This window comes from Ictidomys tridecemlineatus, chromosome 4 (assembly GCF_052094955.1).
Source record: "Ictidomys tridecemlineatus isolate mIctTri1 chromosome 4, mIctTri1.hap1, whole genome shotgun sequence".
Taxonomy (NCBI): Eukaryota; Metazoa; Chordata; class Mammalia; order Rodentia; family Sciuridae; genus Ictidomys; species Ictidomys tridecemlineatus.
The window spans coordinates 190,170,686-190,197,326 of NC_135480.1; the positions used below are offsets into that span (position 1 = coordinate 190,170,686).

General features: G+C 44.9%; 2 protein-coding genes across 8 annotated transcripts in view; one reads left to right on the forward strand and one right to left on the reverse strand.

Moving 5' to 3' along the window:
- Nucleotides 1-207: 207 nt before the first annotated feature.
- Nucleotides 208-20,251, forward strand: Slc31a2 (solute carrier family 31 member 2). 4 transcript variants are annotated; one of them, XR_013438235.1, is made up of 6 exons: nucleotides 208-407; nucleotides 5,183-5,249; nucleotides 7,981-8,176; nucleotides 13,801-15,726; nucleotides 16,236-16,326; nucleotides 17,568-20,251. XR_013438235.1 is itself a non-coding variant. In XM_005329694.5 (4 exons), exons 1-4 carry the CDS (start codon nucleotides 402-404, stop codon nucleotides 9,473-9,475), a joined length of 438 nt encoding a protein of 145 aa, XP_005329751.1. In that variant the 5' UTR covers nucleotides 246-401; the 3' UTR covers nucleotides 9,476-10,631. The 4 variants fall into 4 exon arrangements, 3 of the variants coding, with proteins under 3 accessions (XP_040142107.1, XP_005329751.1, XP_040142108.1); XM_005329694.5 differs by lacking the exons at nucleotides 13,801-15,726; nucleotides 16,236-16,326; nucleotides 17,568-20,251 and adding an exon at nucleotides 9,307-10,631 and having other exon boundaries at nucleotides 246-407; XM_040286173.2 differs by lacking the exons at nucleotides 5,183-5,249; nucleotides 13,801-15,726; nucleotides 16,236-16,326; nucleotides 17,568-20,251 and adding an exon at nucleotides 9,307-10,631 and having other exon boundaries at nucleotides 223-407.
- Nucleotides 12,835-26,641, reverse strand: part of Fkbp15 (FKBP prolyl isomerase family member 15) — a 57,374-nt gene continuing 43,567 nt past the window's right edge. For 3 of the 4 annotated variants that reach the window (XM_021729358.3, XM_021729359.3, XM_005329693.5), the window contains 9 exons: nucleotides 25,527-25,698; nucleotides 23,625-23,761; nucleotides 21,622-21,777; nucleotides 19,849-19,998; nucleotides 18,767-18,889; nucleotides 18,067-18,174; nucleotides 17,105-17,790; nucleotides 16,144-16,240; nucleotides 12,835-13,493 (listed from right to left, as the gene is read on the reverse strand). In XM_021729358.3, coding sequence (XP_021585033.2) covers nucleotides 13,416-13,493; nucleotides 16,144-16,240; nucleotides 17,105-17,790; nucleotides 18,067-18,174; nucleotides 18,767-18,889; nucleotides 19,849-19,998; nucleotides 21,622-21,777; nucleotides 23,625-23,761; nucleotides 25,527-25,698 — 1,707 coding nt within the window. In that variant the 3' untranslated portion in view covers nucleotides 12,835-13,415. Of the gene's footprint in view, nucleotides 13,494-13,715; nucleotides 13,900-16,143; nucleotides 16,241-17,104; nucleotides 17,791-18,066; nucleotides 18,175-18,766; nucleotides 18,890-19,848; nucleotides 19,999-21,621; nucleotides 21,778-23,624; nucleotides 23,762-25,526; nucleotides 25,699-26,641 lie in introns of those variants that run through there. The other variant, XM_021729360.3, reaches the window with a different exon arrangement.

Sequence of the window (26,641 nt, forward strand, 5' to 3'; positions counted from 1 at the left end):
ACGTTCCTAGCACGGACCTTTTAATTTTCAACTCGTGTGTCATTCTTCGCTTGGTTTTTGACAGCGAGCAATAAACACTTTAATGATAATTGCCGAGAGTCAAGTGCAAAACAGTCCGGGGCGGAACCCAACGTGGGCGGCTCCCCCCTTGCTGCCGACTTCAGTGACACCTGCCGCGCGGGCGGGGACCCGGGGTCCGCGCGTGGGTCCAGAGCAGCTGGCACCACTGAGGTCGCGGCGTGGGGCGCACGGGGACCACAACTCCCAGGCGCCCGCGCGCCGCCCGTCCGGGACCACGTGACCCGCGCGGCCCGGGTCGGTATCGCGGCGGCTGCGGGTCGGAGTAGCCTCCGGGAGACCCGAGCAAGCAGACGCGGCCTTGGGCCGCCCGCGCGTTCAGTATGGCGGTGAGTCCCGGGCACCACTCCGAGAAGAGGACGCGGGTAGGCGGGTGGGGCGGGGTCCCGCGTTGCAGCTGCCGCGCACCTCGAGATCCTCGCCGCCCCTGGCCCCGAGCTAGTGAGAGAATGTGTTGGTGGCATTGGCACCCACCTAACAGGGTTGGGGGACATGACAGGTGGGACTGGCAGTGTTTTTGCGGGTTTCTGTTTGTCTCTCCTGCTGGGAGTCAGTCCAGCCAGGACAGCGCGGCTGCAGCGCGGCCAGCCGGTGCGGGCGCAGCAGGTGAGGACCGCGGAGACAGGGGCCTCAGCCCCGAGCTTTGGCCAGAGCCCGGGGACGGGATAATGTTACTTGGGGTATTGCAGGAGGCTCCCACCAAGGGGAGTCCCCGCGCAGTGCAGCCTGCAGCTACTGCGCACTTAGCGCACATCCCGGCCCGGGCTATGCAGTTGGCAGGTTCCCCGTCTGTTCAAAATAAACCCAACTACTACTCTTCCTCCCTACACTGTGAGTTAGAAAGTAGCGCTTCGGCCGCTCTTTTCTTGGTAGGGTTCACCTGGGCTTGAGAGAATGACAGCTTGCAAAACTCTGGTCTTTGAAAAAACAAACAAACAAAAAATCATATCCCTTTCTTCATCCCATGAAGAAATCATAGAATAGAAGAGTCAGGAAATCTATACAGACCTATACGGTCGACCCCCACCCCCACCTCCTATCCGTTCCCTAGAAGGGGAAATAGATGGGAAGTACTAGAAAAAGTTTCCCAGCCAGTCAGCGATGGCATTGGGACCCTCCTCTCCCTCGGAAGCCTGTGATTGGACAAATGAAGGAGCTTTTCTCAAAGTGTAAGTAACCCTAAATAAGAAAGTAGGGAAGAAAACAAGGCCCACGGATTGCACCCTCCTTTGCCTCAGTCCCTCTCCACCCAGGGTGTGGCCCTGAATAAAGCACAGATAAATTAAACTGCCAGAGACTCAGATTCATCCCCAGTGGGAAAACAAGATTAAGGCCCTGCCTTTTGTATATCTGAGCACAAAACCCTTTGACTGAAAATTACAGCCACGAGTCTCCTCAGGTCAGGGTGTGTGAATTTGAATCCTTTTCTTTAGCAAAAAAAAAAAAAAAAAGAGTGGGCTAGGTCAGGTGACTTTCAAGTCCTTGACCACACCCCCACACCCCCCACACCCCAGATTTCCCAGAGAAGTGGAACTGATGTGGCTCAGGGCACTTCCAGCTCTGAACACACTGTACAGTACCTATCTTCTCCACTGCCTCCTACTCCTACTTCAGACCTGTCCTAGCACCTGCTCCCAGCATTCCCTGCCAGGTGTCCCCCAGGCAGCTTTGCTGTCCCCCCACATTGTGTCTTCCCTGCCTCTGACTACATACACCCTGTTATAATCACCTGTTGGCTTCTGTCTCCCCTGATCCATGAGGGTTCAGAACTTTTCTTACTCATCTGTGTATCTCCAGGGTCTGTGTATCCCTAGCATAACAAAAGGGAATTTTGCTTGAATAAATTTTGCTGTCTGTAGGTGTTCTGGTCTGTGACAAAAGGTATGCAGCTGTTTTGAGCTCCTGAGGTGGCTGGCCCATGCCCAAGGATGACAGAAGGAACCAGTTGTGGAAACTTCCAAAGTGATTAATTATCCACTGGAGACATTCCATTCATGCCAGCTGCTTTACCAACTGAACTCAGAGAAGGAATGATGGGCAACCCCCCCCTTCTCATACCCACAGATAGAGCTCGAAGCTTCTGTTAGTCTAATGAGTGCAATGCCATGTATAAATGGAGTTTCACAGGCTATTTATGCCCATTCATTTTTGTATATTAATCTTTTGGGAGCATTTTACTGTCAACACATAGCCTTCTGAAATTCTAACAGGAGATATCTGGATAGTGGAATTCAAAATGAGTTTTACTTTCTATTTGGTAGTTTCAGCATTTTGCATTGAGCAAATACCACTTGCATATGAAGGAGATAAAAAGCTAATTTTGTTTTTAAATTCTTCAACATAATTTTTAAATAACTGCTCAGATTTCCATCTTGAAGCTAATATTGTAATTTACCTGACCAGGCAGGAGAACATCGTGGTTCAGATGTTTTGTCAAAATGTGGCCCCACAGACATCTACCCATAAGCACTCAGAGTATTTGCTGAGAACCAACACAGCCTTTCCAGAAAGATGTGTGGTTCTGGGTACTTGATCCCTGAGTGACCTTGGGCAGATCAGTGGACCTTTCTGTGCTTTCCTTGTCAATTTTAAAGGAGTCAATAATAGGCAACTGCAGAGATGTTGGGAGAGTGACTCAGATAAAGGACAGAAGGTGGCAGGCACGGTGCAAGCCCATACAGGCTCTGGGAGAACGCACAGCTGCGTGACTATTTTGTTCAATCAGATATTTTTACATTCCTCCTCCCTCCTGCAAATCCAGGAGCCCGGCCCCTGTGTAGGCACAGGTGGGAGTTAGTGGCACAAGTCACACCCTTTGGGAACTGAAAGGTGTGTTTACTGAGTAAAATGGCCAGCTCTACCAGACCCAAAGCCGCAGTGTCCAGGTCTCAACACAGGGATTGAGACATACATGGACGATAATCCCCCACTCAGCCCACAAACAGGCATATTCATTTTTTAAAAATCTTTTTCTTCATCTTTTACTGGGTTTTCAGGTAGGAGTTGAGTTCAAGCTGGGAGCCTGCCTGCTTCCCAGGGGCCTGTGAAACCCCTGGTGAGGCCAACCCAGGGGAAGAGTTCTGAATCCAGGCCCCACTTTACAAATGAGGAAACTGAGGTCCAAAGGGGTCTTGCCTCAAGTCAGTAGCTCAAGGTCACACAGCTGTTCCTTGTAGAGCTAGGAATGAGAACCAGGATGAGCAGCTTTAGAATCTGTATCCTGACTGCTAGGTTTTGCTGCCTCTGTTCAAGCTGTAACAAAGAGAATTGGAATCCCTTGAAGGGGGCTTGTTAAAATCAAGCATCTCCTCTGCCTCCTGCGCCTCTGCCCCTGGATTCCAGTGGAGGAGTCTGAGGAGGTCCAGACATCTGCATTTTAAATAAGGCCTTGGATATCCTAAGGAGGCACTGCTGTCCCTCTTCTCTAAGCCACTTGCCAGTGTGAGGCACAAGTCTGTCCTGTGTGTCCCAGGCCAGGGCACGTTCCACCACACCCAGTCGCTCACCTGGAACTTAATCTGTGTGGATCCAGGTATAACATTGCCACTCATCCAAACCTGTTTCCCACTCCAGTGTTCTCCCCTTGCCCCTTCCTCTTTGCCTTTAATGTGTTCTAGCTGAGATCTCCTGGGCCCTGAACTTTCTTCAAAATCCCCAGATTGGTTCTTGTCTGCTTTCCTGTTTACTCTATTTGGAGCATCGACTGAGAACAGCCAGACTTCACACAATGTCTTGGACAAATCCCTTTCCCTCTTGGGACTGTCCTTCTTAAATGGGAAATTCAATGGGGTGGAGTGGAGTTGGAGTTGGACTGAGTTTTGCAGAGCTCAGACCTCTGTCCCTTCTTCACCCAGTGACTTATACAGTGGAGTCACAAGGAAGATTTTATTTGCCCGTGTTGTCTGGGGAAAAAAAAAAAAAAGTTGAAAACCAGTGGACCAAAAATTCTCCGAGGATACTTCTACCTCTGACACTTGAGGATTCTAATATTTGGCCTTTGTCTTAGAAGGCAAAGTCTCCCACTGGCTGATCCCAGTGCAGCCACATCTCTTTGGCTGGGTGGCCCTGGCAGTGTCTGCAGGGTGGCTTCGGCTACCTGAGGGCCTTCCCTTCCTTGAGAGGGTGATCCAGAGAGCCTTAGTTTGGCCTTAAGCCTGGCTGGACATTTAAAATCTCCACCCATCTTCCATCTTATCTTCTTTTCTTGGAGACTGGGAGGCTCAGAGTGTCCTGGAGTGCACAGAGCTTGAGAACCAGCAAGCCTCAGCTTTGAAATCCAGCTCTGCCTCTTCCTAGCTTCATGACCTACAGATTACTTAACTGCTATGAGACTAGCTTCCCCAGTTTTCCTTCCTGTAAAATTGGCCTAATTGTCCCTATTACACATAGGACTATTGTGATGCTGACATAAGATAATGGGTTAAAAGCCCTGGATGCCTCTCTGAACAGGGATGGGTCAATAGGCACTGTGTGGCCAGTGCTTTCACTTTCAGGCCTTCCTGTAAGGCCGAGAATGCATACGGGACAGAACCATTATCCCTTCTCTCTAATCCTGGACACAGAGCTGGGCTCAGTAAACAGTGACTGAGTGGGCAGATGTGGTATCCAGATTAAAGACAGCTGCCCCTGCCCTACCCCATGACAAACACCACCAGATCCTAGACCCACCATGACAAAAAGGACCCACGTCACCTTGAGGAGGCCATACTGCAGCTGAGCAGAGGGCTCAGACCCAAGGGTAAGAGGAAATGGTCGCTCCTCAATCTAGTGCTTCACCTTTGGATTTGGAGGTGACATCCCTGCATGGATTAAGGACATTTGGTGACATCCTGAGTCTGGTTGGCCCTGTGAGGGTGGGCACTACCACCTTTCCTTCCATGTGGGACAAAACCAGCTCAGTTACAGCTCCACTGCTGACCAGAGTGGGCCAGCCCCTGCTCCATATGGCCTCAGTTGGCCATGCTGACCTCTAAAGACCCTTTCAATATGTTAAGTCCCATGTTCCTATCTTTCTTGGCCTCCAGAAGAGGATGTTGAAAAGCTTTAGAAGCCAGGGCTTCCAGTGTCCTGAGCCCTCTGTGATGCAGATTCCCTGCTCTTTCAGATGCATTTCATCTTCTCAGACGAGGCTGTGCTTCTGTTTGATTTCTGGAGTGTCCACAGCCCTGCAGGTAAGAACTGGCATGCTTAGACTTGCAGCTGGAAGTGTTCTGACAGAGGCAGAGGAGAACCTGGATTCTCTTCTCTGTGGGCATTTAGGTGAGCCTGACTCCTCAGGCATAAACATTGAGCAAGAACTCTGCATTTATGATTTCATGTGCAGCCACCTCTCTTCTGAGCCTCTGCAGAGGGCTTTATTATCTCACTGATCCTCACAAGAGCTAGGGGAGGCAGCTTCTCCCTCTACCACAGGGAAAGGAACTGAAGCCCAGAGAGGGGACATGGGAGGGTACACAGTCAGTAAGCATCGGAGCCAGAACTAGATCAAGGCCTCCTGTCGCTTCCTGGCACCTCCCTCATCCAGGTTCATTACCTAGCACTGGCTCAGAAGTCCAAAGTGGCAGCTGCAGCCTTGAACCTCAGATGAGATCCCACTCTGAAAAGGAAGAGTATTCCTTTGACTTGAAAGGGTAGAGTTTGAGGGCTGGGGTTGTAGCTGGGGTTGTAGTGTCAGAGTGCTCGCCTAGCACGTGTGAGGCACTGGGTTTGATCCTCAGCACCACAAAAATAAATAAATAAATAAATAAATAAAACAAAGGGTATTGTGTCCCATCTACAACTAAAAAAGTTTAATAAATAAATAATATTAAAAAGCAGACTAGAACTAGCCACAATGCCCATCATTGCAGGTGTGGATCAAATAAATCATAGTCATCTCTACAGTGGATTGCCATTCCAGTTAACTGTTGCTAGGCTGTGGATTAGAACAATAGTCATTTTATTATTCTCTCTCAAGGTTCTGAGTTCACTGGGCTCAGCTAAGTGTCCTCATTCAAGGGCACTCGTGCATGCGGTATAGTTGGATGGTGGCTGCAGCAGTTTTCTTGAGGACTCGCACTCTCCTGTCTAATGGTCGATGCAGGTTGATCTGGGGCTCTTGGCTTCCTTGTGGCAGGGTGGCTGGATTCTAAGAATGAGTGTTCCAAAAGAGCAAGGGAGAGGAGCATGGGGTTTTTAAGCCCTAGCCTTGGAAGTCACAGCATTACTTTCACGTTATTGGTTGAGGCAGTCACAAAGATCTTCCTGGGTCAAAGGGGAGGGAACACAACCTGCACCACTTGATGGCAGGAGTGTTGACACTGTAAGAAGAACATGTGGGTGGGGTAATAGTGGCTGTCTTTGGACAATACAATATCACAGATACTGTGGAGCCATCAGGAAGGCAGATCTGGGTGAACTAAGGGGAACCCACATATGAAGTTGGGTGCTGGAGAGTTTGCAGAGAGGAAGCTGTCATTTAGACAAGTGGAGGCCTGTAAACTGAGTAACTGAGGCTGCACTGGGGAGGAGGATCAGGTTCCTAGAGACTGGGCTGGGAAGGAGACTGACTTTTCATTATATGCCCTTTTGTACTGTATAGGTTTTTAACACATGTATGCATTATTTTTACTTTTATATTTGAAAAGCCTATTTCTTGTGCAGGTGATTTCCTCTGAAGGGAAAAAAAAAAAAAAAAACTACTTCTGTTCCTTTTCTTAAACTCAAGACAGTTCCATGACCAGAAAGTAGGTTTTCCACACACAGGCCGAATTTTCTGATCCCAGCTGAGAGACCTTCCATTCAATTCTCATATGAACTGGAGTTAGCACAGACCCCACAGGGTAAGAGCAGTCCCAAGAAACTGCCCCACTCCGACACCGACCACAAGTCCTAAGATTTCCAGTTGGCTATAGAATTAGGGTTCCCATGAGCTCCTCCTTGGTTTATTTGCTAGAATGGCTCACGGAGCTCAAGGAAATAGTCTCTGTAGGCATGATGGATTAAGTCATTGACCACTGATGATCAACTCAACCTTTAACCCCCCTGCTGTCCCCAGAGGTTGGGTGGGGTATAGAACTGAAAGTTCCTACCCTGTAATCATAGGTCAGTTGCCCTGGCAACCAGCCCCAAACCAAGGCTGGCTATCCAGGAGCACTAGCCACTTGTCATCTTAATAGCACACAAAAAGACAACACTAGCAAGGCTCCAAGGGTTTTAGAAGCAGACCAGCAAACCAGGGCGAGACCAAATTTATATTTTTTATGTCACAGAGACTCATACAATACTTTAAGGTGGACCATTTATTATCTTTTCACTTAAAAAAATAAGTAGCACTGGCAGTTAATTTTACACAGCAGCCTTAGGACTTACTTTTCTGTAAAATAACTTAAAGAGTTTTTCCCCCACTATAGAAGTAAACACACACTAACAGAAGAAATGTTAGAGAATGAGGCAGAAAGAAAATAGAAACTCACCCATATCCTGATGTGCTCAGATAACTATGACCCCTTTGCTGCATGCATCCTTCCTTCCAGCTTTTTTGGTGTACTTTCACATAAATAGGCCTTTGCTGTATGCACCCATGACATGACAGCAATCGTGCAGACTGCTGGGAGGGCTGGATGATCCCTGCCACTTGGCCCCTCCCTCCCTCCCTCCTTCCTTCCTTTTTTCCTTACTTTTCCCCCAAATTATACTTATTTATGGAGGTGCCATGTGATGTTCCCAAGCACGTGTACATTGTGTGATGTTCAATCAGGGTAAATGTATTTACCGAAATATTTATAATTTCTTTGTGGTGAAGACATTTAAAATCCTTTCTTCTAGCTTTTTCTGAAATGTGACGTACATTATCAGTATCCACAGTCGCCTTAGTGATCATGCAATCTAGGACCTACTTCTCAACTCAGCCTCTTTTGACAGGCATGGCCCTTTCTGTGCTGGTGGTTCTGCTCATGGCTGTGCTGTATGAAGGCATCAAAGTTGGCAAAGCCAAGCTGCTCCACCACACTCTAATGAACCTGCCCACTGCCACCAGCCAGCAGCTCATCTTGGAGACAGACCAGGATTCTGCAGGCACAGGCTCAGACTCATCCCCAGTCAGCAGCACCAACCTCAGGTACAGGCACTGGGCATGGGAATGGGCAGAGTCCTCACGCTCACCCTGAGAGGCAGTCTGGGCAAGAGATCATCAGCCCCAGTGTGCAGAAGGGAACTCCAGGCCCAGGGAAGGACCAGGACTTGTCAGAGTGGTGACACTTAGAAAGGTGAACTAACATAACACTCAGGTGTCCAGATGCCTGAGCCAAAGCTCTATTGATAGCCACTTAGGAGGCTCAGATTACTGCAGGGACTTGTGATCTTCAGAACTCCAGTGCAGGCCCCTGTCTAGCAACATGGGTGGACACCCAATCTTCCCCCAAATCTCACTAGGCTTCCAAACCTAGGAGGGGATCTATAGCTGTCCTGAAGCAAATGGTAAGAATTGGATCAGCAATGTGGCCCACTTGGTGGGGGAGGCAGCTGCTTCTTTCCTCCTTTCCCACCCTGATTGGTTCACTTAGTATCCCCAGTCTGTCCTCATTCCAGCTTAATTGTGCTTAATAAGCCTGCTGCATACCCAACCACTTTACCTGGGTGTCTCAAATCTTCACAACCACCTTGCAAGGGATTTCTTACTCCTGTTTTACTGGTGGAGCTTCAGAGAGCTTCATACATTTGTCCTAGGCCAGAATTAGTACATGGAAGAGTCCCTGCCCTTTCCATTGTCATCCTGCCTCCCACAGTAGGTTTGGGGGGGGCGGGAAATCTGCCTTAATGATGATCTCCTCTTGTCCCTTATCAGGTAAGATGGATGATATATACCATCGTTTTCCCATTTGCCTAGGATGCCAGGAATCTCAGATCTAATTGTGGAGATGTCTTTTTAAAAAGCAATCTCTTTCAAGGAATGGTGGCACATGCCTGTAATCCCAGTTTCCCAGCTATTTGGAAGGTTGAGGCAGGAGAATCACAAGTTCAAGGCCATCCTGGCAACTTAGTGGGACCCTGTCTTGAAATTTTAAAAAAGGCTGGGGATGTAGCTAAGTGGTTAAGTGCCCCCTGGGTTCAATGTGCAGTAATGGGGACAGGGGAATACTTCCTCCTGGTTAAGCATATACTGTAGCTCAAATGCTTTCTACTTCCTGATGTCCACTTTCTGCCTCTAGCTCATTACCAGCATTACCTTGGTTCTCTTTTTTTATCTAGGTGGTTTTTGTGTCACTTTGGCCAGTCTCTAGTCCATGTCATTCAAGTGGTCATTGGCTACTTCATGATGCTGGCTGTAATGTCCTACAACATCTGGATTTTCCTCGGTGTGGTCCTGGGCTCGGCTGTGGGCTACTACCTAGCCTACCCACTTCTCCGCCTGGTTTAGCTGGTGAAGGATTTGCAGGCACTCAGGGCTGGAGGGAGCTGGGCACCTTCTTCCAGGCATTGTACTTCAGTGGATTTTTCTCCTGGTGGCCATTCCTCACCTCCTTTTCAGCTCCTGGCAAATTGGAGCTGAAGCCAGCACTTGTTCCCTGGAGTTCAGAGGCCACTGAAGTCACCCTCTCCTCGGCCAGCCTGCACAGGGCTGGGCCTATTCTGGTGCCTTAAGAAGGCTGCTGTGACCAATGGAGAAAGAAAGCAGAGACTACAGCCTGGGGACAGGGTTGCTGAGCCTAGACACACCCCTGTGACGCAGGAATAAGAATTTCCAAAGATCTTCAGGACAGGGAGGTGGGATCTGGGTGAGGAAGGCCACAGAACCTGGAAACCCTCTCTCTGCTTTGTGCCTTATCGACAGGAGCATCTTTCTGGACTTCTGTCTTTGGGGGACAGAGACCAAAATAGCTCCTTTTTATGACCTTCGTGCCTTTGGAACACATAGTTTGTCCACATGATCCATAGAATAGACTAAGACTTTTACATTTTTCCCACTGAACTCCTGATTAGCACTTTTGCACATTCATACAAAACAAAGTTTTTCAAAGAAATTATTTCATCTTATTCATGATGTAAGGCAGCAACCGCTGAGACCTGCCTCCCTTTCTTGGGGAGAGAATAAGTGACAACTGATTAAAGGCAGCTGGTTTGTCCTCTGGATGGACTGAGCTCCTTCCACCCGACAGCACTGCCCACAGGGGAGGGTGATCTAATGGCCGAGGTGTCTGGGAGCGCCTCATGACCTCAATGTCCCCCCCTTTTAATCTGGATCCTCTTTTATCACTTACTACCCACTCATAGAGACCTGTGGGGAAACAAATTCAGTTACTGAAAATACAGGTTAAGCCTAAGGGGACATCGACTGGATGCAGGGAGCAGTCAAACCAAAGCCAGTGCATTTTTAGTTAGACAAACTCTGGATATTTTAACCTCTTCACTTTACAGAAAAGAAAATCTTTTTATCACTTTACAGGGAGAGAAAATCGCTGCTGTGGACTATAATACCCATGTTCAAGTACCTCACAGGCTAGATGAAAAGATGTCTTAAGCTTTGGGAATTAAAAACAATTACATTTTAATAAATACATATTTTTAAACAGTCAGTGACTCTGTCCTCAGTCCAGCAGTAAGCGCACATACCCCTTGTGACAACAAGGGGGAGGGGGCATTGCAGAGGGAGGGGGCATGGAGCTGGAGGTGCACCCGTATGACTGACTGAGGACTGAAGAAGTCAACTCTGTGCTTAAGAAAATGAGCCCTGAAACACTGTGCCCACAGGTAGGCACCCAGAATGTCAACTTGGTCAACATTCATTTGTTCATGTGACAGACATGAATCAGGTACCTGCTATAAAAAAAGTAACTTTCACCCAGACTGTAAACACTGTGAAAGATTAATAGTACCTTTTCTCTCTGAGGGCAGAAGCAAAAATATAATGACCATTTTTAACTTACAATAAGAAATAATTGTCAGAAATTATGTGCCACATCTAGGGTTGCTTGGTGGCTTCTCCTCGTGCATGTAAGGAACTGGAAGCTGCCCAGGGCCTCAAAGATATATGGTTTTGAATGTCCCCTGCAATGCCAATGGAGCCTTCTCCATCCGTCATTAGGTCCTGACCCTCTAAGGCTCCCTCCCCTAGAAAGAACGTTCTCTGATTTTAAATGTTTATGAGATAAGAATCTGAACTTCATGGGTGATCAGCGAATTCCTCGTTGGATAGTTGTTCTTTTTTTTCTTTTTTTTTTAACTATTTTTTTTATTGGTTGTTCACAACATTACAAAGCTCTTGACATATCATATTTCATACATTAGATTGAAGTGGGTTATGAACTCCCAATTTTTACCCCAAATACAGATTGCAGAATCACATCGGTTACACATCCACATTTTTACATAATGCCCTATTAGTTGTTTTAAACATGGTGATTCATTTTAGGATTTTCTAGCAGAGAGAACTTTTAAAATTTTCCTAATCTTTGCTCTTCAGAGTAATTCAACAGACAATCCGTTGTTCTCATGTCAACGGCCTTTAGAGCCAAGTCACAAAAGGTGACAAGAGTCCCTATTTACAGTTTAAATAGTTTAACAAACACCTACATAAGTGCTTATTATGTGCCTGGCAATGTTTTAAGCACTTTATACAAATATTAGCTCATTTAATTCTCACAGCAAGGTAGAGACTACTTCTGTCTTCATCTTAGAGACAGGGAAGCAGAAACAGAAAGGCATCCAGCTTAAAAGTCGCAGAGCCAGGACTTAGATTCTGAGTTTGTTTCTTCAGTTCAGCTGAGGGGGCTGATGCCAAAAGGGTGGGAGTAACTTGGCCAAGGCACGCAGAACTCATGGGATAAGAAAATACATTCAGACTGTGAAGACTCTATACTCTTTTGTATTTTAACATAACAGGATGGAAATTCTGTCTTAGGAGATCTGGGGTGGGGCCTAGGACATGGATTTCTAACAGGCATCACTGGCTCCTTCCTCTCAATCCAGTGACTATCAGGCAAGGGTGGTGGTGCAGAGGCCAGGCTCTCAAATCAGACAGCCAGGATTTGAATTCTTGTTCTGCAGATCACTACCTGTGCATTTGGACAAGTTACTTTACCTCCCAAAGCCTCCATTTTCTCCTGTAGAAAATGGGGATAACAGCATCTCTACAATGGTTGCTGGATATAAGACCATCTGTGTCAGTTGCTCCCCCACCCAGGGACATCTGTTAAGTAACAACATACTTGGTCTTTATTGCTGCCTCCCAGGCCCCCACATGGCAGATGACCCAGAGTTAGAGTTCAGATTCCTATCTCATAAACACTTAAAATCAGAGAACGTTCTTTCTTAAAATTATTATACTTCTTGAAGACTGTCTGCATGGTCTTTGGAAGATCCCAGAATAAATATAATGACTATAAAGATTTTCTAATTACTCTTTTCTACACTAGAAAAGATCTGAGTTCAGAGGAAATGAAGCTGCTCTTAAAGTGAAGAATCCCTCAGGTGCCATGGACGTTGAAAATGAAGGGTCCTCCCACCTTCTGCATGGCTTCCGAGGTGTAGGACTGAGCCTGCAGGAATAAGCAACAGGCTAGTCCTCAGCAAACCACAATGCCCTGAGCCTCACGCAGCTGGACAGCAGAGTGGTGCTTTTCTTTGAAGGCCTAAAAGTTCTAGGGTTGGGTGCCACAGGGAATATGCCACAGTGCTTTGTGCACATTGACCCAGTCACAGCTCCTAAGATTTCCGGACAGCACCACAAGAAATCCCTTAGAGCCACACTCAGTTTCTCCCCAAGGGCCCAAGTCAAGATTCTTTAGAGATATTTATTTTAGTTTGGTTAATTTCAAATATTCATTGACCTCTTGTATAAGATTAAGGCAGAGATAAAAGATAACATGTCCTTGGACCACAGGCCAGACTGCTAACTGAACTGGGATCAAGATGGTGTGATCTCCTCTTAGTTTTCCAGGGAGACCTCTCCCCAGGTGATAGGTCTTGTTGCTGGGGCACAGTTGAGCCCTGGGAGACAGATGGAAGGGGTTCTTGGATTAGTCTGAGAGTGACTGAAGAGAAGAGAAAGCTTGGAAGAGGGCAGGACTGTTGTAGGTGACTAGCTGGAGCCTCTCAATCCTTCTTCCAACTGGGACTTGAAGGCAGGACCACAGTGGGCTGCTCAAAAATACCAGTTCTGAAAACAGGGTCACGATCCTCTTTGCCAGGTCAGGTGTGGGGCTCAGAAGGTAGCCAGCTAACTCCGACATCTGAACTACTGTCCTCAGATTGCTCACCTTGACCTCACCCTGTGGTTTGCCTAGACCCAGGGCTGGCTGTGCAAAATCATGCTTAGGGAGGAGCTGGAGGAGAAACCTGTGCGCCAGCTTCCTGGGTCTTCATCCCAGCCAGTCATTGTCATCATCATCACCGTCATCTCCAAAAAGGGGTGTTGGGGGTGGGCGTCCCTTCATGCTCTGACAAAACAGGAAAGAGTAGTCAGTCCTCACTTGTCCCTACCCCACTGGACCTCCCACCTGTGAGGTGAAGTGGTCCAGCGTCTGTCCCCAGCTCCGGATTGGTAAGGAGGTGTTCTGGAAAGAGGCCTGTGGCCTGTGAACCCTGACTTCCAGGTAAAGCTGAGACAAGCAGGTAGACAGGGAAGCCAGCTTCCAATAGAGACAAAAAGACCAACTGTATTCGGCTAATTCTGTCATTTATTTGGGAAGCATATGATTTGACAGATTTTTCTCTCAAGTGGTAACTTATACATTTTGTGTGAAGAAAAAAGGGTCACAGAGGAAGATGTAAGTGGGAGAAAGAAACAGAAGCAGAGCAGCCCGACGGAGGAGAGAAGATTCAGGAAGATGACGAAAGGTCACACTGGAAAACAAAGTTGTTGTGACTTAAGGTAGCCAGACTGGTTCTGGATGTGACCTTATCCTTTGAAAATGAGATGAGTTTAATTTAGATGCTTGGCTACATTCCCAAGAGATGAAGAAAGCCCAGAAACACAGGATCCAGCTTCCCACAACACTATTCTCCCTCATCCCACTGACCAGGTAAGGGATACAGGAAATTAAGGTGGCTAGCTTGATCTTACATGTCCTCCAAAGGCCCATGTGTTAAAAGCTTAGTCCTCAGCTTGGTGCTATTTGGAGTGTGGAAACTTTAAGACACAGGGTCTAACAAGAGGACTTGGGTGACTGGAAGTGTGCCCCCCTGAAGGGCATAGTGGGACCCATCCCCTCCTTCCTCCTCTCTCTCACTTCCTGACCATGAGTGAATGGTTTTATTCTTCCACATACTCCTGCTATGAGGTGCTGCCTCACTACAGGTCCAAAAGCAATGGGCCAATTGGTCATGAACTAAAACTTCTGAAACTATGAGCTAAAATAAACCTTTTCTTTTTATAAGTTGATTACCTAGGCCTTCGGCTATGGTATCACAAAAGGCCATGGAGGGGGGACTCTCCCCCCTTTTCATGACTTGGGCTCCTGACCTTTTTCCTCTGGGTTAGCAGGGAACAGGTCCCATGGGGGCCGCAGGGATTGATGTTAGAGACAGACATAAATTGAATTGTCTCCACTAATGTCCTTTCTGCTCTGTGAGCTGACCAGGATCTCTTCACAGAAGCCTGGCTAACAGGAGGCAGCGTGGTGTGCAGAGGCCTCTGGGCTAGTCCACTGTCCAGCTACCAACAGACCTTGTGCTTTTCTCTGAGTATCAACTGAGTGATCGCTATAAAAAATCTGACAGTATAAGATTTTTAAATGTAGCTCACCACTTCTGCTTTTTTCTGACTAAGGTTCTGATTCTACATTTCCCAACCACAGAAGATAAGCTATATTATTTAATAATCCTGAGCCTCAGTCTTCTGATCTAGAAGAAATGGGATAAGATGCCTACTTCACTGCATTAGTTGAGGATTAAATGAGACAGTGAAGTAGTGTTCAGAATACATAAGAAATAGCTGCTAACTTGATGATACTTGCATTAATACCAATAACATACTACTAATTTAAAAATTCCAACTATATTTAGGACAGTCCCTTGGAATTTGCATTTTTTCCCTTTTATCCTCCCTCTTTCTTTTTAGGGCAGAATTTATATACAGCATTCTCAGATGAGAATCTAAATCTTGGGCAGAAAACCTATTGGGAGGAAGTAGTGCACTTCCCCTGAAAGCAGGCAGGCAAGACGGAAGTGCTGTGGTATATATGAGCTGGACCCCAGATCTGTCACTGCTTTTTGGCAAAAGGCAAAACCCACTCTGGATGATACACGAGGGGATAAATCTTGCCCCATTCAACCTGTATTTCGGTCCCTAGAAACATGGATTCAATCTGAAGCTCATCTCTGTTCACCATACACATTTCATGGCAGTGAAATTCTCATCACTGCAGTCAAAATGGTCTAGTGAGCACCAGCAGCATTTACCCTATCAAAACAGGGAATGGCAGATGCAGGAGCTGGGCTCCAGTAGTGCTCTGTCAGCAGTTTGCCCTGCCGCCCTTCATTCTCATGCTCCACAGAGCAAGGCCATGTTGTCAGTACTGGCCCACCTGCTGCCTGGGAGTGTTGTGATGACAAAACAGAGCAGCTGGCTGGAAGCAGGCCAGTGAGCAAAGGTGCTCAGAAACAGGTGGCCTTACCCGGAGCCTGGGGATTGAGCCCTCTCTCTAAAATCAACTGCTTTGGTGGCTTTAGGTAAGTCATTCTTTTGAACCCAGTTTGTTTATGAATAAGGATGCCCAAAAAGATAATCTTCAAAGTTCCCCCACCCCCGCAATTCTAAAACATAAATAACATCCTAGCAGATGTAGGGAAACCTGAGGTTCCAGCACATCAGTGCAGGACTAAGCAGCTCAGCTTTCCTCACCTCAAGGGGGACTAATTCCCATGTGGATAGAGTTATGTTCTCGCTCAAGAGTAAAGGGGTATCTGACCGTCCCCACTGTGCTTACCAAGCTGCCCTCTCCGTACCCCAAGCCTGCTCCCACAGGGCCCTACACACAGTGTCCAGGGAGTGGGCCACCAACAAACTCCATTTCTCTTCTCTGAGCCTGTGGGGAAGGGCCCCCAGGTGGTGGTGTGAGGACTTGGCAGGGCCTGGGACTTCCTTACCACCTCATCTTCATCCTCCTCCTCTGGCTGTGCTTTGGGCCTTGGAACTTTCAGAGTTGCCCCTTGAAACAGTTCATCCTCTTCATCCCCAGAGACACTAAAGGAAAATCAAAGCACAGAAGATGTTGCTGTTCCTGCTCCTGGCCATAGTGCCCACCAGCTATGAAGGTCACGGGCTGCAAGGTGAGAATCACTCAGTAACACTTCCTTTCTCCACTTCAGTGTCTCCTCCCATAGCCTATAGTGGCCTCTCTGTAGCCTTCAGCCCTAGTGGACTCCTAAAGCTAATAAATCAGACCACATCGCTCTTCTGCCTAAATACTCTAATGGATTCTCACTATATTTCCATAAAATCCAAACTTTTAACAATAACATAAAATTTCAAGTATGGCCCCTATTTAGTTTTCCAACCTCAGTTTAACACCATACACTTCTTACTTCCTGTGTCTTCTTATACTTCCTTGATTATGGCATGTCCCCTCCCACCACAGGGTCTTGGCATATATGACTCTCTTGGCAATCTCTCCTTCCTGCTCTTGATATGGATGGCTCCTTCCCATTTTCAGATCTCAGTTTAAATGTTACCTTCTCAGAATCCTTCCTAACCACCATATGTAATGTAGAATGTGCCCTCTTTATTCTTTCTTATAATCCCTGTTTCTTTCTCTCTCTTTTTTTTAGCAGTTACCCTACCTTTATAATACGTAAAAACATATCTCTTGGTCTTTGCCAACCAAACTGTAAGCTTTTGAACTCATGAACCACATCCGCCTTGCCTACACACTATCCTCGTGCCCACCACCAAGCCCTGTACATGCTAAGTGTTGTTGAATAAATACACGAATGAATGAATGAATGAGCAAACCAGTCAGTGTCTAAGGAATAAGTTGACGGCCATGGAAAAAACAGACACCACCTCCATTTGTAGCCATTCCCTGACACTGTGCTCAGAGGAACATACCTGGAATGCTGAGAGCCATGGTTGGGTCTGAGGGCTGTTCCTGCAGCTGTAGAGCCTAGTGGCTCCTCAAAGGGATCAGCAGAGCTGGTGACATCCTCATCATCATTGAGCTGTGGAGGCTGGGGCTCTCCTGGGCTTTCAGGCCCTAAGGCTGGTGGGTCCCCCTTTTCTGGGTCTAGAGTCAGTGATGGTCTCCTGGAGGTTTCTTGAGGTGCGCCATCTGGAGCTGTCCCAACATGCACCTTTCCTGCTGTGTTGTCGGACCTGGCTGTCATTGGGCCAGCAACAGGTGTCTCAGAGTTCATAGGTACAGGGCCTGGAGGCTTAGGTGGAATCGAAGTTGGGGGTCCCAGAACTCTGTGAGATGGGGTACAGGCTGGTTTGGGTGGGAGGAAACCATCTTCAATCTCTGAAAGCACCTCTGTAACCGGCTCCCCTTTCCTTCTCTCTACACTGTCCTCAGGTGTGCGGAGAGTCTGTGGAAGCGATGGGGTGACCTCTTCCACTACCTGCTCCGACAGCACCACGGTGGCCTCCTGCCCCTCCGTACTCTCGGATGGGGAACACAGCCCAGACGTGGCTGGGGCTGACCGCTCCTGGGAGGGTCGAAGAGGCCGCTCATCTTCCTCACTGCTGCTGTCTTCCTTCTCTCGCTCCTGCTGGCTCAACAGCTGTAAAGTCACCATCTGTTCAAAACCCGAGGGGGAGGAGATGGTCACTAAAAGGAAAATAGTAGGCACTACACATCCTCAGTCCTCATTAACACAGATGTCACCTAGTTCAAATGACTCTGCCTCTCTAAGTCAGAAGGGGCTGGACACATCCATCCAGGCACAATCGCTCCAGGCATCCCCTTTCCTGGTCAACAATCTTGACTGAATTTTTAGTCATGATCTCATAGAAGGTAGTTAATCAACAAAACCTCCACTCCAATGGAACAGTCACCAGCAGGACAGCTGTACCTTGATTGTATTCATGATGGTCCCCAGAATGGTCCTGCCATCGTAAGATTCCTCCAGCTCAAACTCACCCCGCAATGACTGGAACACCTGGTTCATAATCTTCTTGACCTGTTTGGAAATCAAACATACGTGCTGCCAAAACCAAGTCATTAAGAGATACATTAGAATCCCAGAGAGGTGTTTTGAAGGCTCAAATGAAGCCATCTTAGAACAGTACAGAGGAACACAGCTGGTCGTGAATGGAGACTTTGAGAGCTACGGCCAAGGAGAGGACACTATCAAATATGACAGAAGGACCAGCCGTGAGAGTTCCCTACCGAGGGCAGGCAAACTATGGCCTGCCTGAGACTGTTTAACGAGCACTTACTGATACCTCTCTCCCACCCTGAGCCCCACAGAGAAATGCCATGGGCTGCAAATATGAGTGGCTAATGGCTACTGGGCACACTCCCACCCTCTGTTCTGTGATTTGGAGGCACTTCCCATAGCCATCAGTGTCAAAAGGACAAGGCCTTTAGAGTTTGCCATCAGGGTGATAAATTCTAAAGAGTTAATTTTTAAATCAGACAAGTAGTGTACCACTAAAGTTAGAAGAAAGCTACCAAAATAACTTGTTAGTCACAAGCTTTCTGAATGCCTGCTATGCACATCTGATTCCTTAATATGACACAGTCTCTGCTTCTCTGAAATACCAGCTCACCTTCTCTGAGGGGTCAGCAGCAGCTTCAACCCCAGACATCTGGGACTTGTTCTTCTCCTGTTCCTTGATGTGCTGTTCATTTTGCTCTGTGAGGGCTGTGACTTGGGCCTGGAGGGCTAAGCACTGCAAAATGAACAGACTGCAGCTGTGGCCTTGGGCTACTATGTGAAAGTCAGGAAACACAAGAAGAGGTGAACCATCCAAAGCACCATGTCTTCACCTTACATAGGTCTGCTGGGAGCACCCCTGTCCCCTGCCACCCTACCCCCCATTTACTGATGCAGAGCATTTTATTTCTTTATCACTCAACTCATAATTTTCCCAGCAAGGTCAACTGACCTGTTCCTAATCAAGTCAAAGAATATAACGGAAACAGAGAGGAGGTGGTAATAACTCCAGGCATATACACATAAACTCTCAGCATTAGGAACAGCCTATTCACCCACAGGATGGCCTCCAAAATCTCTTGAGTCAAAGGCTTTAGACCAGATACTCAAGGGAAAAAAACTGACCTCCAGATGGGGACTTTCAGACCATGACCCTAAGCCATCTCTCTCGTTTTCTTGGCTTGCAATCCCATCTCGGTGCCTTTGCCCAGGATGTCCCGCTTCCTTCTCTGCCTTACCACATCTAATAGTTCTTGGCTCTACTCAAAGGTCTTCTCCTCTGGAAAGCCTGCCAGATCCCCAAGCTCTTCCTCTTCTGGGCCTCATGACACTTAATGCATGTCTTTGTTTCTCTACCTTGACTATGAGAGTCTTGAGGGTAAAATTCTTTGCATGCCCTTTCTCTAACATAGTGGCTATGACACAACTGATACTCAATAAATATTTGCTTTAAAAAAATGAAGGATCAAATAATAATGGGAAACATATTTTAGAACACTAGTGCTGTTTTTCTTTTTTCAGATCACTAACCTGTCACCTCATATAAGTATGTAAAAAATAACTGGAAAACTGGAGAGTTACCCTCACATGGTTTTGTTTTCTATTAATATCCAAAAGGACTGACAGGACTTAAAAGCCTGCTGGCCTCCAGTTAACTGAGCTGCTTCAGCGCCCTGGCCCAGGGAAAGCAGCTACCTTTTCTTGAAGGTGTGTTAGCTTCTGCTGGTGGGCATCCCTCTGTGCGCACACTTCCTGGTACTGCTGCAGGTGCTCTTCCTTTGCAGAGGCCAACAGATGCTCACACTTTGCTTCCCACTGGGTTTGTAGATCAGCCTGCAGAGACAGCTGCCAAGAAAAAGCAATGACCAAGCCCTGGAGGTCCCCACTGAATCAAGGGAAGTCCATCCTCCATAAAGTTAAAGACTACACCAAATAGACTTCATCAAGAAACAACTGTTTGAGGGGCTGGGGATGTGGCTCAAGCGGTAGCGCGCTCGCCTGGCATGCGTGCGGCCCTGGTTGGATCCTCAGCACTACATACCAACAAAGATGTTGTGTCCGCCGAGAACTAAAAAATAAATATTAAATATTCTCTCTATTTCTCTCTCTCCTCTCTCTAAAAAAAAAAAAAAAAAAAGAGAGAAACAACTGTTTGAAAGACCTTTATCCTTTTTTTTTTTTTTTGCACTGGTGACTGAATTTAGGGGTGCTATACCAATGAACTATATCCCTAGACCCCCACTCTTTTTTTTTTCTTTTTTTAATTTTGAGGCAGGGTCTTACTAAGTTGCTGAAGGCCTCACTAACTGCTGAGCCTGGACTTGAACTTGTGATCCTTCTACCTCAGCCTCCAGAGTACTAGGATTACAGGCATGTACCACCATGCCCAGTCAAGACTATAATTACTTTTAAAATAAATGTACTTTTTAAATGGAAGAAGGCAGATGTCACTGGTTGTCAGGACTCCAAAAGGTACTCCAACCAGACAAAGGTGTGACTGTCCAGACAGGTCCCTGGGAGGCAGGGCCACAATGAGGTCATTACTTTTCAGGGTTTGGACCCTGAACTTAATAGGTTCAGAAACTTTTTTTTTTTTTTTTTGCCATTTCCAGACATGATCAAATTGAGGGCACTAATACATTCTAGTTAGAGAGATATGCACATACAGATTTTAAAAATGCAGTGAGAAATGTAAATGTCAAAGGGACTAGAGATCAGCTTGTCCTGCCACTATCCCTGGTTTCCCTTCCTAGTTACCTAAATAAATCCTGTTTTTTTTCAAGGATAATAATGTGCCTGAAGGATGACATCTGGCACTTGAGAACTTTGCATGTTGGGAATTTTTTTGTAGTTTTTTTTTTTCATGTTTTAATTACATAATTATATGTTAACTAAACAGGAAAGAAGGAAAGAAGCTGAGTTCAGTAGTGCATGCCTATAACCCCAGAGATTGGGAGGTTGAGGCAAAAGAATGGTAAATTCAAAGTCAGCCTCAGCGAGGCCCTAAGCAACTTACTGAGGCTCTTCTCAAAATAAAAAATTTAAAAAAGAGCTGGAGATGTGGCTCAGTGGTTAAGCGCCCCTGGGTTCAATCTCTGATAAAAATAAAATAATAATAATAATAAATAATAATAAAATAAAATAAAACAGGAAAGTACAGGGGCTGGGGTTTTATCTCAATGGTGGAGTACTTGTGTTACATTTATGAAGCACTGGGTTCAATCATTAGCACCACATAAAAATAAATAAAATAAAGGTATTGTGTCCATCTACAACTAAAAATATTTTTAAAAAAGAAAAAGAACATTCTACATTTAAACCTGGCTTTCTTGCATGTATTTGGATTATCTTCAAGGTGAGAATAACAACTGTGAGAAGTTCATCATAGAGAATAGGGAAGAAACTAAGAGCTTTTCTTCGAGTCCTCACACCTTCCTTTTCTTTCCCAGTGCTTCTGCTTCCCACTACCTGCTCTGCAGCTGCTTGGTCTGTGGACACTCGGGCCTTTTTCAAGAGCTGTCGAAGTTTGTCCAGTTCCTCCTGGTGCGACTTGCGAATCTCATCCATCTCCTCCTCGGCCTGGCAGCGCTCTTGAGCTGACTTTTTTTTCCTTTCTGAGAGGTTCTTGGAAACAAGAAAAACACCATCAGCTCTATCCAGTTAACACAGGATAAGTGGGGATAGGGAAGGTGCTCTTGACCTTCATGAGTCTGTATTCCATTTCTGAAAATTGTTCATTTTTTAGTTTAGTTTTTCCCCTTAATATTTAACATTCTTAGCTACTGAGAGAAAAATTGTGATGAGAAGGCAAACAAGAGTTTTATCTACCACTCTATCAAGCATTAGGGAATATCCTAATAGTTAGAAACAATGTGTGATCCTGCCACATTGTTTTCTGTATGCATAAAACATACATACTCACTTAAACATACATATTTATGGGTGGCATTTAATTAGGAGCTTATGTTCAATGCTTTCTAAGAAAGTATTGTGGACATTGTGCTACATAGGAATGAAATCTTTCTCATTCTATTTAAACTATTGAGAGTATAGGAAAGCAGACTTCTCACACCTTGCCCATGGGAAAATAAATGTTTATGCTCTTTAGATGGCAATCCAAGGAAAAGTTTTCAAAAATATGCATATCCAGAAATTCCACAAATTTCATTTTATCTTAAAGTTGCAGTAAGTCATGTTCATAAAGACTATAGTAGTGTTTATAACAAGGAAAAACTGAAAACAGTCAAAAAATCAAAAGAAACAGTTTTTTAAAATGCCTAAACTGAAAAATCATAGAAGAAATTGTAAACATAGGCCAAGATCTTTTCCCTAAAAAGGAAATGGGCCAAAACAAACTTACTAGTGGCTTTACTGGTACCTCAGGAAAAGACTTTTTTCCTTCTATAGTTAGATTGTTCTAGAACACAATATGAGATAGAAATCTTTCCATTTTGTTCAGTGGGCCTAGTAGTTCCCTGATATTACAATTTTAACTAACAAAAGATAAGGAATAAACAAAGTTAAAAGAGAACAAACTGGAAAAATGTTTGTAATATTTTGACTGACAAAGAATTGATACCCTTAATAGGATTTACAAAGCAAAATAATGTTCTAATAGGAAAGATGGTAAAATGAAGGACATTAAAAAGAGAATTAACAGAAGAAATGCAAATAGGTATAAATATATGAAAGCTTTACTATTAATAAAAATACAGAGCAAACAAGATAGTATATTCCACCTGTGAGGCTAATAAAAGATTAGATAAAGTGGTGTCTGCAGAGTTGGGAGGAATGTGAAGAAATGGGCTCACTCACTTAGGGCTGGAAGAGTTTACAGCATACTGTTTTCTGAGAATAATCAATATTGATAAAAAATATTTGGATGTGCCACATTCCTACTGATCCCATATTCTAATTCAAGCAATTTATCCTTCAAGAACACCCTCGTAAATTCGCAAAGGTAGTTAGTAATTATACAGTAGGAGGATATGCACAAAGCTTAAAATAGTGAAAAAACAGAAACATACATTTGCTGATAGTAAATAATCATATACATTGTGGGACAGTCTCACAGTAACTACTATGTGGTAGTTTTACTATGTGTTAGTTTAAATAGAATGAGAAAGATCTCATTCTCATGTAGCATAATGTCCACAATACTTTCTTAGAAAGCATTGAACATAAGCTCTTATTTTAAATGCTACTTATATATGTATGTTTAAGTGAGTATGTATGTTTTATGCATACAGAAAGCAATGTGGCAGGATTACACATTGTTTACAGCTGTTACGTATAACACATGAGATGAGCCAGGGGACAAAGGCAACTTTTTTATTTTATACTTTTCTGTATTAATGTACTTGTTCTATTGGATACAAACTATTATAGTTTTTAAAAGGAAAATAAAAACAGATAAACAGCTCATCCTGGCCACCTGGACACAAGAGAGAAACTTGGCTTTTGGAACCTACCTTTTCCAGGGACTCTTTCTCAGCTCGTAAATCAGTCAGCTCCTCCTCCAGGGAGGTCACCTTGAGTTCCAGTTGCCTCCGGTTCTGCTTTTCACTTTTGAATTTGGACTGTGCTTGCTCTGAGGTTTCCTGGAGCTCTGGAATGTAAGAGCAGAGATACCTGGCTGTGGACCCTGAGCCACAGTGGGTGATGTGGCATTCCAGTAGTTCTTTCGAAGCTGCAGGCTTTGGTCTCCCCATCCCACCACACAAGCAGCCTCCTCTAACACCTCAGCATTACCACACTGACCTGTGGTATGAATTATCAAGCCACCAATCCACATTCACCTGGAGCGAGTTATATCTAACTCTATCTCTCTCTCTCTCTCTCTCTGTCTGTCTCTCTCTCTCTCTCTCTCTCTCTCTCTCTCTATATATATATATATATATATATATAAAATATATAAAAATATATATATAAATATATTCTCTCTATATGTATATATATTATCTCACCTTCTACAGATGTAGAATGAAAAAGAAATGTTCTAGTCAGGGACGACCTTCAAAACTGATCAGTCCTATAATTCCATTTCTGTCACCATCTTACCACACCAGACAGATGTTTGTTTAATATCTGTTCAAACTGCTTTTCATTGCCTAGGTAAGAAAGTCTGAACTTTCCTGGTAGGACACTCCACCAAAAGTTTGCTTTTAAAATATCCCTTCTCAAGTAAGGCTTTTGGATATTTTTTTAAGTTTATTACACCAAAATTTCTCTCTTTGAAAAACTTCTGAGACTCTACAGCTCCTGGGGAAACGGTCAAAGGGCAAGCACCACAAAAACAGAAATGAGATATTTGTATGATATTCAAATCTCAGATAGTCTAACATATTTGCTTTACTGGGCCCTGGTGATGCTCTAAAATGGAAGGGATGTATCTTCAAGGTATCGCTTTGCCAACTGACACCAGTGCTTTCTATCTATTAGGCAGTGTTCTGTGCTTCCATCCAACTCTGCTGTGGTTCCAGCTACCTGTTGCCTGGCAGTCCCATCTGTGCATTCCACACTGCTTTCTATACACCAAGGTAGATGTGTCCATGTGCTGGTCTTCACAAATCTATCCGATCACCATGTCCTGTGCACTACTTTTGTGCCAGGCACTGAACTAACGCTTTCTTGAGGAAAGAACTTTACAAAAATGAACAAAACACCATCCTTGCCCTCTAGGGGCTTGCATTCTGGATGGGAGAACAGACATATAAATGGTACTTATCAAAAGCTACCTATGGAAAATGGTTATAATAATGCATTAAAAGTTAAAAGATTTTAAAGGAAAATATTCCAAAAGAGGCAGAATAGAAGAGGACTGGAGGCAAAAACTGATGAAGGTGGGCAAACCAGGCCCAGAGAACAGCATGAATAAAGAGCAAGATGGAATGAGCTGAAAATAGCCAGCACGCTGGGGAATACGGTAGGACAAGGATGAACTGGGCAAGATAACGGAAGACGAGCCACACAGAGGGGCGTTAAATGTTAGGCTGAAGAGTTGCAACCCTCCTCTAGGAAGGAGGAACTAAAACAGGAAGCACACCTTTCTTAAATGTCCACTGAGTCATGAATTAAAAAGACACATTAATTCTTCTCGGCATATGAGGCCAGTATAAGCACCAAAGTTGTTGAAGCAACACTTCCTCAAACAAAGGGGAACGTGACAATTGATCAATTCCAAATTAAGAGTCAATCCTTCTGTTGTCCTTTATGTAAAATAATCATGTAGGTCATATACTTTACCTCGATTATGGACTCAGTCCTTCGCAAATCTCCTAAGCATTATGTTAACAGGACTGAGAGGAAGGAAAGAGTTCCATTTCTTAAGTTTAAGTGGCAAATAGTGCCAGCATCCCCGGCCAAGAACATACCTGAGAGCTCTGCCTGCAGTTTGGCAAGCTGGCCCCGAAGTAGACCAGCCTCCTTTGAGCTTTCTGTCAGCTGCATCTGCAGCTCTGTTTCCTTCTTTTGATGCGTAGTCATTTTCAGCTGCAGGTGAGAGACCTGTGCAGTGGCTGCTGCTAACTCTTCTGTCACCTTGGCCTGAATAGTAACAAAGGATGATGTCACTTAAAACAGAGGTGTTTTTTGTCTCCTTAAGAAATGACTAACCTCACAGGACTAGGCTGATTAAGCTGTAGAAAGGAAGGGAGCTAAGGCTACCCTCAACCTGCTTTACGCCCAAATCAAGACTTAAAAATGTGCAGTCTCTGACTCAATTCTCTTACAGAAATTTGCTCTTAAAAAATATCACCAAGACAGGGTATGGTGGCCCAGGACTGTAATCCCAGTGTCTTGAGAGGCTAAGGCAGGAGGACTGCGAGTTCAAAGCCAGCCTCAGCATATAGTGAGGCCCTAAGCACCTCGGTGAGACCCTGTCTCTAAATACACCACAAAAAAGGGCTGGGGATGTGGCTTGGTAGTTAAACACCCCTGAGTTCAATCCTTGGTATCAAAAAACAAAAAACAACAACAAAAAAAAATTACAAAAATTTTGCTCTAAAGCTGTTCAATGCAACATTGTTTAAAGTTGTAAAGGAATGGAAATCTAACATAAATTGCTGAAAACAAACTTGATTAAGCAAATTATGATATATCCATCCTGTATGAGGCTATTAAAAATGGTGTTTGAAAAGAATACTTGATGGCATGGAATACAGTTACAATCTATTGTTAAATGAAAAAGTAGATTCTCAAATAGTATGTTAGATATAATTCTGTTTTTATAAAATGAACACTTACTTATTCATGTGAAGAACAGTGCCAGAATAAAATGTTTTTCAGTTAATCTAGATAAAATGATGGGTGTTTTATATTTTCTTCTTATCAGATGATATATTTTATAAATGAGTCTCTTGAAAAGATGTTTCATAAGTAATTCTTTTGAAAATTTAATGTTTCTGCTGATCAAAATTTTAAAAGATATAAAAAGTAAACAACAAGAAGTCTTCCTATCCCTATTCACTTCTGCTTTGCTATGCAAGGG